This window comes from Rhipicephalus sanguineus, unplaced genomic scaffold (genome assembly GCF_013339695.2).
Source record: "Rhipicephalus sanguineus isolate Rsan-2018 unplaced genomic scaffold, BIME_Rsan_1.4 Seq690, whole genome shotgun sequence".
In the NCBI taxonomy this organism is placed as follows: Eukaryota; Metazoa; Arthropoda; class Arachnida; order Ixodida; family Ixodidae; genus Rhipicephalus; species Rhipicephalus sanguineus.
In genome coordinates, this window is record NW_023615776.1 from 1 (window position 1) to 12,705 (window position 12,705).

At 48.6% G+C, this 12,705-nt stretch overlaps 1 protein-coding gene across 1 annotated transcript in view; it reads right to left on the bottom strand.

Annotated features, from left to right (window-relative positions):
- Positions 1 to 3,816: 3,816 nt before the first annotated feature.
- Positions 3,817 to 12,705, bottom strand: part of LOC119378103 (solute carrier family 41 member 1) — a 34,901-nt gene continuing 26,012 nt past the window's right edge. The window contains exons 6-7 of the mRNA XM_037647347.2: positions 9,872 to 10,020; positions 3,817 to 4,682 (exon numbers count right to left, since the gene is read on the bottom strand). Of these exons, the coding sequence (XP_037503275.1) occupies positions 4,467 to 4,682; positions 9,872 to 10,020 (365 nt within the window). The 3' untranslated portion in view covers positions 3,817 to 4,466. The remainder of the gene's footprint in view (positions 4,683 to 9,871; positions 10,021 to 12,705) is intronic.

Genomic DNA, 12,705 nt, shown 5'->3' on the forward strand with positions numbered 1-12,705 from the left:
TTATGTTAAGTCCGAGCATGGTTGCAGAAAGCGATAGGAAAAAACGTGTCGTAGGTATACCGTACATTCATTTCGTATCTCGCAGGCTAAACAAAGTAGGAAGTAGATACGGCGTTAATGCTGTTTTCACGGCTGCCAATAAGCTAGGTAAGATTTGTGCCGCTGTGCAGAGGAAGAATGAGCGAGTAAAAGACAAGAAGCGGACCGATATTTGTTTCGTAAAACACACTAACAAATTAACTGATTGCCGTACAAGCGTACGGCAGTCAGTGAATTCAGCTGCGGCCGCTTCTCCGTAAAACAGACGGGCCGATGCATTAACCAGAGGTTGTTGGAACATAAGAGATCGCTAACAGGAGGCTCACCTTCTAATCTATCTTTACATTGTCGAGATTGTAAGTGCACGCCAAAATTCGATCAATGCGATAGCGTTGTACCGGCATAGAAATGAAGAAATGCACCTGATGATTGAGGCATGACATATCGAGAATAGTGGTAGCACAGTGAGCCAACCGTCGATTAACTTGCATAAAGATGAAATCAAACGCCTTAACAGTTATCTTCCACGTAGACCGCCACGCGTGCTGGATTGATAGGTTCGCCTGTTGCATGGGCATGCGCAGATAAGTTTTCGTGCCTTCTTTCTTTTCAGCCGTTGTGCATCTCTTCAGTTGTTAGTTGGCGTTTGTGGTGTCCCGACTTCTTTCTTGTGTCCATGTTTTGCGCGCCATGTCTTTTTAGAGTGAGTGTACAGTGAGAGACCGCATGGCCTCTCCGTGTTTACATCTGTGCGCGGCTGTGAATTATGCTCTGTTGCAGGTAGCCGCCGCGAACTAAAGGCATGTAGAGTCACGTTTCCCCGGGACGCCGCTCTCGCCATGCATTGTAAACAAGAGAGCGACAATGTAAGGTGGGGTCCTACTCGAGGACCCCGCCTCCATCGGAGCAGTCTGCTCGAGGCTATAACTACGAGCAGCTGAATAAAGTTTCTCTTCCGCCCTGTGATCCAGCGTTCTTGATATACAACAATGACCAGGCTCTTCCGCCACGCAGACCCCGAAATGCCCGGAGACAAGAAAGTTCGCGTGCACATGCGAGGAGTAAATCAGGAGCTCTTCGCGGGACTGGTTCGGAACCCACCGAGGAGTGTCCAGGAATTTGTCTCTGAAGCGACGACGATTGAAAAGACGCTGGAGATGCGCACCTGACAATTCAATTGCCGCTCGGCGCCAGGATACGCAGAGGTTCAATCACTCTACTCGGACGATCTGCGCCAGACCACCAGGGCCGTAGTGCGCGAAGAGCTGCGAGGAATGTTCCCGTCGAGTCAGGTGTCCTCGATATAAAATATCGTCCGAGAAGAAATCCAACAGTCGATGAGCATCCCTGAACCAACACAGCCTCAGCCGCAAGCCATGAGCTACGCGGCTGCTGCCCGACGCTTCGTCTTGAACACGCAGACCTTCGCCAACGCCACGACCACGTCACAATATGTTCACACTGAGCAGCCGTTGCTGAACATAGCATGCAGGGGCGTAGCCAGAAATTTTTTTCGGGGGGGGGGGGGGGTGGTTCAACCATACTTTATGTATGTTCGTGCGTGCGTTTGTATGTGTGCCTGCCTATATACGCAAGCAAAACTGAAAAATTTCGGGGGGGGGGGGGGGGTGGAACCCCCCCCAACCCCCCCCCCCCCCTTGGCTACGCCCCTGATAGCATGCGCTGTTTTGAACAAACCTGGGTACTTACAAATGGAAAGTAATTTCCCATTATTTATCTTCTCTATTCGTACATTCGCAGGCGACGAAAGACGACATTATTATTAATTCTTACTCGGGAACACATACTTTTTGTTTTGCGTCCACGGAAGTAAACACGCCAGCCGACGTCCTTCCTGCCTGTGGCTACATGGACGCCGTATGGCTTCAGATGAAGAGCGCCCTTCCACTCCAGCAACGTTTTTTTGTGACCTACTCGGTGGCAACCCACTACGAGGCGACTGCATAGTAGTTTGTGTCGTCATCCAGTCGCCAATGACGTCATAACCAAGTCACCTGGCGAGCACGTCCGCCAGTACCATACGTGAAATCAAAGCACTGGCGTTGACTCCTGATCCACTGCGAATGCGCTATTTCGCCTGCGCCGGTGCCTCTTAACGCGTTTCACTACAGGGGAGCTATTCTCGATGTATCCACCTAGTGGACATACCCACTTCTGCGGAGTGCATTCAGTTACACGAAAAAGCGTCGAGCCGTGATATCATGGCGCTCTTGACCACCTCGACGCACCGAACTCGCCAGCACTTTCACAGCGCAAAGAGAAAGAAAGTGGACGAAATGTACAGTAACATCAGGACACTTAAACAAACCTGACAAGCCTGAACTTGCATATGAATGTGTTCAGGTGTTTGAGAATGATGCAGGGAATGCGTCCGTCGGGTACGTCGGGCGGGCGGCCGCGTGAAACCTTATTCGAGGGCTAATGTGGTTAGAGTTCATGCACGGCCTCCGATATGTGCATCCGAAAGCGGATCTCTGGGGATAGCATTCGTTGCGGTGAAACGCATTCCGTCTCCCCTCTTTTGTGTCGAGAGTTGTGAAAGCTTCGCAACATTAAAATGAAGTTGCGTAAGAAGGACCGGAAACAGGGGGCAAGCTGCTCGCCGAGATCCGGGCAATCAGGCCAAATTGGACAGTCCACAAGGCTGATACATCGAGAATCGCGCCCCAGCCGTTCGTTTACGTGTCACGCTTTCTTTTGAACGTCGCAACTGGTGGAAAAGTGTCTTCTGCCGCTGCTCTGAAATATCGCGTAAGGGAGTATTGTAATCGTCGCTAAATAGTTTTCTTTCTCTCTGACACTCTTCATTCACTGCGATGGAAACAGCGCGGACGGAGGGTAAGAACGCAAGCGCTCGCGAACAAGTGAGCAAATTTATTGCAACGAAAAATGTGTGCTATAAATAAGTAAAAAAACCGTAAGGCTGCCTGATGCAACTGAGCGCAATAAATTTGCACTCGGCTGTTCGTCAGAGCTTGCGCTCTCTGCTTTTACACTTCGTCCCGTTTTCGTGCTGTTTACATCAGAGTAACATGTACTACTAAGTGGCTCTTCAAGATACTCTTCAATTGCTTTCGTTTTTTTAGTCACATGTGGCATAATAAAGGTCTTTCTCAGGCAAACGCTTGAGGAACACTACGTTATTTGCTGGGTTTACGCGGCGCAGATTAGTCTAACCTATTCTTCGTGGAAGGGGCCTCAAGCTTTTCATCTGCGTCTTTGTTTGTAAGAAATGCAACGTCTTGGTACAAAGCATGATACACGTGTAACTGGTCAAATGTGAAACGGACTGGCAGCAGCTGTGTTGGTTACTTTGGCCTTAAGGTGCTCACCGAGCGCGCACATTGGTAAAAAGTGAATGCCTCATTTCAATTCAAACAGGCCCAGAGTTTGACTCATTTTTTTATTGAAAACAATTTTTTGAGCCGATATTTCAGTCTGAGATAGACGAATGTTGAATCAACGTTTTCGAAATAAAACCTAAATGTACTTATTGTTAACGTCAGATTTGTTTTCTCTGTCTGATTAATTGTTTTAAAATACCTTCATACAGGCAGAGTCATATAGCCGGGCTATAGAGACGAGACGCAACGCGCCCAAATGCGGCCTGTGCTTTCGTCCACACAATAATAGTCCGGTGATGGCTGCAAATAAAATGTGTGCGCGACGTGCTCTAAAATGCGCTCTCGTTGCTTCGCTGGTAGATCGGCCATACACGCTGACTAGACTTCTAGAGCTATTGTCGCATTCTCAATCTTTTCTTTCACGTCGTGCTTCGTCTTTTGCATGACGCAATATCCGAAGCACCATCTAAACACGACTGCCCGAATCGGGTTATATGTGTGCCCATATTAACTAATTCTATGGATGACAGTTTGACTACTGTTCTCTACGCAATAATTCGCGGGCGTCGCGTCTCCCCTCTATAGCCCGGCAATGACACACACAAGCCTGCAAGCAGTGTCACGGCAAAACGGGCCGCTCCCGGGGGCGGTATAACGAATGTAATGTAGGTCACGTGATGGTTGACTGCGGGATCACTTCTATTTGCCGAATAAGTAACATCCCGCTGCGCACTCGTCGGAGATACTTGAACTTGAACCGCACGCAAGTATTCGTTTGGAAATGCAAATGTAGGGGAAGCATTTTGTTCGGCACTGAGAATTTTCCATCCGTGCAGTTAGATATACATCGCTAATTACAGTGAGCAGTTGTTCAGTTGCCGCGTTTGTAGCCGTCGTGGCGGTGGCACGGCCGTACGCGATCGTTGTCGAAACGTAGGTGGTCGCCGTGTCAAGCACAGGTGGCCCTCGTCTTGGTTTTCGGTGGCACGTCTTCGAGCACGCCTCGCGAGAATGCACATGGGCCAGCCAGCGCGGGTCTCGCGAGCGGCGGTCCACAGCAGTTCAGCTGGCTGTCGTGTGATTAGCGGCCAGGCCCAAAAATCCGGTGACGCTGTCGTCTTGGATGCTTTCGAGAAAGAGGAATGCGAGCAGCAAGAAACCGGTGCCGCACAGGTCTCCGAAGCCCGTCAAGAGCGGAATGAGCGCGTTGTCCGGGTCAATCTTGCGTCGCCACATCCAGTACGCTCCACAGCGGGCCAGGTACAGCAGTACGGTCAGCTGAAAGGCGCAGGGAATTTAGCATTTTACCGTCTCGTACAACGCACAACGCTTTTCTTACTTCTTTGCATAGGAAGTAGCGTCATTAAGACGTTTCAATTCATGTTAGTGGGTATAACGTTGCGCAAAAATTCACACGGACACAAGAGAGACGATGTAATACACAGGGTGCAAACTTTCAACAATTTATGTCTCTCTTGTGTCCGTGTCAATTTTTGCGCAACGTTGTACCCACTAATGGCAAACCAACAGACCCAAATAGCAACCTTGGTGAAGTACATTTCAATTCCTGATTGAGAACAAGAGAGGAGTCTTGGGTCTAATAAAAATTACCTGCTAATAGGGTCGGGATTTCATTTTCCACATTGCAGCTGACGAAAGGAGCCACACAAAAACCAATGAACCATACAGACACCTTATAGGAACATAAAACGCAGCCTATAAAGGGTGTTTCAAATAACTATCATCAAGAATTAAAAAAAAAACGAACATAGGCGATATAGAGCACGTCATAATATTTTTTCCAGCCCGCCAAGCTCGGTAGTTACCAAAAATTGGTTAATGAACTTTTTAAATAGTAACTGTAGCGAAAAATCTTCAGTACAAAAGTGGTAGCGCTTGCTCAGAAACATCGGATTTTTTTATTCTAAGATAAACCCCTGATAAAATTTTTTCAGCATTTCTTTAAAGTGCGCGAATTACAAAAAAAAATACTATCTGACTACCGCCTAACGCGCGGCGCTCTTAGTGCCCTCAAATGTAAGTTGAACGAATGATCAAAGACTGCTACGCGCGCAGAGCTGCCACCACGTAACCTTTTTTTTTTATCTCAATCCTTCGTCATCCCGTCACCCTCGCCCCTTCCATCGTGTTCCTTCATTGGTGCAAAAAGAAAAAAAATTGCCTACGCTGCATGAAATGCTGCCTACGGTCTCGCACGGCATTTGCCCGTGGCTGCTGCTTTTTCGTTGAAGGATTTCTTTTTTAACACGAAAGTGTTTTATGCCGGGGTCCACCACGGCTCCGCTGACGCATTTCCGTCACGGATATGACGTTGTAAAATATGAAGACTAACACATGGCAAAGAAAAAACTATAAGAAAAAGTTCCGTCACCGGCAATCGAACTTACGACCTCTCGATCGCCAGCGCGCAGCGCGAAACGACTCCGCCACAGACGGCATGTTCTCTGCTATGCTAACGGCGAGCTATTTATGTACACCATTCGCCGGTGGGGGTACTCAGATATCGGCGGTACAGCGTGTTTTCGTTATCACTAGCGAGATGGCGCGAAGGGCTCCAAGAGCGCGCTTTAAAAGACGTCCCCCACGCGGATTAGCGCGCGCCTCGACAGGGCGTGGTCGCTCGTGCGGGCGCTTATCTCGTGATCTCGGTGCTTTGTACGTCTTGCGCTCTTCCTGCAAGTTTCCGTTGAGAGCACGAAGGTCACCTCGCTCACTGCAGCGGCGCTTTTAAGAAAGGAGCGCGCTGCTCACACAGGAATAACTTACAACTGTGACAGCGCTTATCCTGTGTATGTTCGTTCCGCGCGTCCTTTCTGTTTGAGCAGCGCATTGCAAGTTTCGAGCGGCTTGCAGTTCTTCGCGTAACATTACAATTTGATGCTGTAGCATTCATTCGTTCGCGCTTGGGGCGAAAGAATGCACAACACACGCTCAACTACGTCTGTGAAGACACGTTTCACTTTCGTGTTATACCGATTCCTATGACAGAGGGATCAGCCATGTTTTTCATAAAACGGTAGGCCCCTTTTGTCGCTTGACGTCCACGCCACAGTTACCGATAGCCTGCTCAATCTTGCGGATACCCGCCTTCATTTGTGAACTCGGTGCCGCGACAACTGCAGCGCCCAGCTCAATCTCGCACCACTTCTATAAGAAAACGCGCATCGGTGCCTTACGTCCCAGGTTTCAGTGAAACACTTGCTCGGGCTTTGAACGGCTATGACGTCCAAGTGGCTCACGTCCCGACACGGAAGCAGTCCCACAAATGTCAAAGATAAGTTGGACAGACAAGACTTTCCGGGTGGAGTTTACAGAATCCCTCGCGAAGACTGCGAACATGTGTATATTGGTGAGACAAGAAATGTCAAAATAAGGCTCCGGGAACACTTCAGTGACTTCAAGAGCAAGGAAGTTGCTTGTAATGCTCTTGCAGAGCATGTGGACACGATATCAACGGGGATGACGCCTGCATCATCGCCACTGAAAGAAAGTTGCTCCCGCGATTGCACTTGGAATCTTTGGCTATTCAGATTACTGCGCACACACTAAACAGAAATACTGGAACACTCCCCCCTGTGTATGCGCGATGTCTGCAGCACGTGATAACACGTGATAACACGGGTGGTGCCACCAAAATTGTGGCTTGCGCGTTCTTTGCTGTAAGCGTTTCCTATAGCTCCAGGAAGCATGATGCACGCACCAAGATTCATGTATTCTCGCTAAATAATTTAATATCGCCTTTTGATGTGGACAACTTTCGGTTTCGGTTTCTGGGCACCGAGGTGGGGCAGTGACGTGACCACACAATGCTGTGACGTACTTAGCCAGGAAGCGATCGAAACTCGGCGAGTGATGTAGCAACCGATGCTTTTCCGGTACTATAGTGAACTAGAATATATATCTAGTTCACTACAGCCGGTAAGTACGTTGCGGAGATGGCGGAGGCCCGGAGATCACTCACGTCGCTGCAGCAGATCTGGCGTGACGTCACTACAACTTTCGTTGCCTTTCCTATAGAGCTACGTCAGAGTTGGCGCGCTAGCGACGGGTTTCGATCGGGAGAATGGGCATTTAGGTACACTTTGGAAGTGAATTAAAATATATTCTAAACGTTTGCTGTGTCCGTCCCTTCGTGTGGCGTGTCCTTGCATACAGAAGAAGCCCACAAAAGGCTTGTTATAGCCTCGAAATTTGATGTCACCACCCCTTTAAGAAGCGCGTACCCGTTTGCTCTCAATGGGAACAAGGCTCCCGTGCGGGTGCCGAAACGTCTTTTTAAATTTTTTGTGCCTTTTATTTTGGTAGGTGTTTTTCTTTTATTCCACTATGTCCCCGACCAGACAGAATTCCGTCTGATTCTTTACTATAGACACTGTATATCAACACTCTTTGTTAAGCGCGGCGAAATACTATGGACGGTATTGGTCCATGCCAATATTTGCCTTAATTGTTGGGATCGGTGGTTGACGAGTGCACGTGAAGCGCGAGGATGACAGGAGGGATAGTATTACACCCCCTCTGCCTACGCGAAACAGTGCCAATATAAACACTGCACCGGGTGTTGCTTTGGACTGTCAGCGGCACTTTTCCGAGGAAATAAAATCAGTGGTTACGGCTAAACCCAGTTCTTTACTTTGCAGCGGCACGTGTTGTGATGGGTGACGAACATTCTCAGCAACTGACTCGGATTGGGCCCAGTGGAATGCAGGTGGCGATTAATAGCTATTGAAGTTGCCGACGTCGCAATTGTCGTTGTTTCACAGCTTCAAAGCCATGGTATGTGGCGGCCATAATTCGGCAGCATCTAATGGCTGTTCGATCCGTCGACACCTCAGTAGTCACTGCTCTCAGCTACGAAGGTATGGCTCTGTGACATGGAGCGGCCACAAGTCAGTGGCGTCTCTCAACTCTTCGCCTTCAGTGCACTCGCCTACCGGCATGCATCGCGCGCCGATCAGCTTGTACATTCAAGCACATCAAAACATGGGGTACTGCTTCGTGGGGTTTCGGTTTCAAATAATCATTTTCAGTTGGCTGAAAAAACTTCGCTACAGTTACAGGGAAGAAAGAAGTTAGCGAGGAAACACGTTACGAAGTAGACACGACAAGCGCAAACTGTTAACTGGATCTATTGAAAAACCTGAACGAAAAAGAAGAAGACGAGGAAAGGGAAGTACAAGAGTTTACGATGGGAGAAGGAACTACAATCTTGCCGAACTGTCATCTGATGCTACACGTGGGGTGACAGTCAGTCAGTCAGTCAGTCAGTCAGTCAAAGAACTTCGTTAAGGTCCTGGGGGGCCGATTCCCCTCAAGGGGAGGTTCGGCTGCGGGTCGCACACACGTGGGGACGGGCAGGGCGAGCCCCGCCGCCAAGTTGTGGGTCCTCTGGACAGCCCGAAGTTGGACGTCGTACTTCGAGCTGGTAAGCGCCGATCGCCAGGCCTCTGATGACCCACGTGGGGGGAAGACGGGATACGGCGATGACTGAAAAAGTTCTTTTCCGAGTTGACTGGTGTCATTGCTACATGTCGCTTCCGATAAAGTCAATTTCTGGGTCAGCAGAATGCAACTTGAACTGATGCATGCGCTATGCTGGTTCAATATGTAGAAAGCTTCCCACAATTAGCGTGTAGTCTTATTCTTAGATTCAGCGAAAACTGAGGTTTTTTTCGAACATTGGGCTACACCCACACTTGCTGCAGTGCATGTAAAGATTGCCTGAGATCACCAGCATAGCGCATGTGTCAGTTCAAGCTCCATTTTGCTCACCCCACCAGCAATTTACTTTATGAGAAGCAGCACGTAGCAATGAAGCCAGCCAACGAGGAAAATAACTTTGGGTCATCGCCGAATCCTGCCTTCACACCACGTGTAACATCAGAGTATAGTTCGGCAATATTGTGGTCCCCTCCCCCATCGTAAGCCGTTATACTTCCCTTTTCTCGAGTTCTTTTTCCTCCATGTCTTTTCAATAAATCCAGTTGATAGTTTGCACTTGTGTCTACTCCGTAACATGTGTCCGCCTCAACTTCTTTAGTCCTGGAACTGTAGAGCAGTTTTTTAATCGTGCAAAGCCAACTGGCCCAATACTTCACTTTGCTAACTGTTTCAGTTACAGAACGTACTTATATGAGGGATTACATATAGGGAGAGTCATACAGAAAGAGGCCCCTTAGTGCGCACACTGCGATGGGACATCTTTCGTCTTTGTGCTGTGCTGCTCAGTTAATAATACTTTCAAAATGAATGCTTATTTCTTGTCCTCTTTTCACTACACTTCTAATAGACGCTTGGCAGGAGTGTCTCAGGAACAGAGTTTCCATGATCACGGCATGCTCAAAAGATTGCCGGAGTTGGGATTCAGAGCCGAAGACCCAAGTCTGCTGCTGCTTATCACATGCACCTTACAACGTTCGTTCCTATGATAGTACAGGTCCACGCACCAGCACGATGGAGGCGACCAGATAGGAGAACACCAATGCCACGGTGAGCCGAACGTGAGCGTCGCTGATCGCGAAGATGAGTAGCACGAAGAGCACGTGTCCCGGAATCGAGAGCAGCAGCAACAGCTGGGACACCCGTGCTTGCCGATCTGTGGGGAAGAAATGACTCGGTACTAGTCACTGGCCTCATGATGAGAATAACGTCCAGGAGAAATAATACAGGAATTTTAATAAACACATAATACAATGAAAGCAGCACTCTGGAAATGACAGTTATATAGTAGGAACTACTAATATATAAGGTTTGCCCAGGTGCATTGATTCACAGCGGCATACGCGAGAAACTGCAGCAGGTGACTCAGGAAAGCGCACGCGCTGACTACCTGCCTTCGACTCGTAGAGGTCGGTTCCAGCTATTTCAATTAGTTCTGTAGGTAGGTCACTCCCTACTGTTCATATTTAACGAAGATTTACAAGTGACTATGCACCAGAGGAAACCTGTTTTTGTCCATCCATATCATAACGCTTGTAAGAATCGACGCTGATCTCAGGAAACTTTGATCTTCTGTGAAGTACGCCAGTGACGTACTTGTGATCGTTGCTATCGTCCTCATTATCAATCTAGAATATGTCCACTGCAGGACGAATGCATCTCTCCATGATGTCCAATTTATTATATACATTCAGCAAGCCGATTCCCTCTTATCCTTGCCAACTTCTCAATTTCGTAATTCCATCTCACCTGCTGCCGTCCTCGGCTGCGTTTCCCATCCTTTGGCAACTATTGTGTTCCTCTAACTGACCACCGGTTGTTTGTTCTGCGCATTACGTGACCAGCCCTGGTTGATTTCTTTCGCTTAAGGTCAACTAGAATATCCGCTACCGCCGTTTGTTTCCTGACCCATCCTGTCGTCTTCGGATGTATTAATGTTCATGAGTAGACAGTTTGTAGTTTGTAGTGGGACGTTCTACCTCATCAAAAACGCGAATGCATATGTGTTAACACGTGGTCTGATAAACTTTCTGGGCGCTTGAGCACATATTCGGAGGGCAACTCTTGTGCGTCAGTAGTGATTTTGTTTGTGTGGTTGATCAGAAGTATTCTAATTTTTTCGTGAATTAAAGCCCCTGATCGCTTTCCGTGGCTGTCGTCAGCACACTCTGGACAGATTAGTACTGAATACTGACGCACATTCGTGCGGATGCGCCACGAGATGCTCAAGAACTTCAAGCGTATTCGTTCATGGAAAGTGTTTTGCCACGTGCTAAAAAGCACTACATTGTCTAAAAGAGCAAGAAACTGTCCTTGGATAGCATAGCCCACTCCTGTCCTAGCCTTGCAACAGCGCGTGTAGAGGATCAGCTTCGTTGCACGGTGTTACAAGCATTTCACAGGACCCGCAACCAGAATCTGTTGTTAACTTAGCAACGTAGTCGCCAATGTACCACAAGCCCGAATAAGTCACCGACATTGGAGCAGCGGCTTGACATTCTGATAGAAGTTTTTGAGACAGTGGGGCAGACCGGGCATCTCGGCTTCTTCCGGGCCTTCACCACATCTTGGCCGAATTCTTCCAAAAATGCCTCAGTTGGGTTGTACCCCTGTTTAATTTGGTCTTTTCCCGGGCCTTCACAATCCGATCAAGGGCAGCCGTAACGTCCCTGACGTCGTCAGCACATAACTGACGGATTTCCGTACCAAAAACCATGTTGCCTCCACAGTAGACTGCATTGTGAAGAGCAAGGCGTGAAAATTCTCTTCTGTAAAAGCACCGTTGCCTGAGACGACTGATCTGAACATGACTGTAGATTTCTCATGTAGACACTGAACTTGTTTTCTAGCCACGGCAAACGACGATCGAGAGTATTGCACACCGGCCCCTTGTACATGTTCTGTACGCACATATTCTGTACGGACTTGGGATATTTGCACATGTTCTGTACGGTCTTGGGAGAAGTGGTCCTTAAATAATAAACGCCCGCTGTTAATGCTGCTTCTTTTGTGTCAATTTCTTTGTTTCTGTCTCTTGGTTTTCCCACTATTCCAATTTGCTGACACTCCCGTAGTATGGTGCTGGGTAACAGGTGTCTCAGCTTGCGGCTGCTTCTGCGCAGAGCTGATAGACGAAGCGATCAAGGCGACGGTGAGTTAAGGCAAAGTTATATACGTATAAAGAGAGGCGTTACATATTCGACACTGGGGCCGACAGCTTATTGGGCTCGCAGAGAGGTTCGACGACGACCCGGAATTTCTTCGTTCGCTGTCCCTGTCTCTCCGCGCAGCTTGCTTCTTTTATAGCCCTGGCCGATTCCTTGCATCAGCCAGTAGTTCGAAGCCTCCAATCAGGAACCGCCGTTGGTCGCTGGATGGAATCGGATCCGTGGAGGAGAGGGCTTGCCGCACGTTGCGTGAGGAATTGCCGTCGGTTGCGTCAGGCGCATAGCAGGAGTTGCCGGGGGTTGCATGAGACTCCCGCCTTGGTTGGCACCCGTTGCATCAGGCACCTCGCTGGTGTTGACGCTGGTTACATCAGATAGTCTATTGATGTTGACGCCACTTGCGTCAGACGTTTTACCAGCTTGAATGCCTTGCGAAGCAAGGAAGTTTGGGTTGGGAGCGCTGGCATAACAATGGCCACGACGTCGAAATCATCCATAAAATGTAAAAATGTGCTAGTTGGCGCTCTCTAGCTATGTCAGTGTTATTGTACACAGCCACAACTTTCTGTAGCTATGCTGCCGAGGAGGCAGAGCGACTACAGAGTTTCCTAACGTCATCGAGTATAATTGTCGGAACTTACAGTTGCTTCTTGACAATGCAAATGGAACGAAGC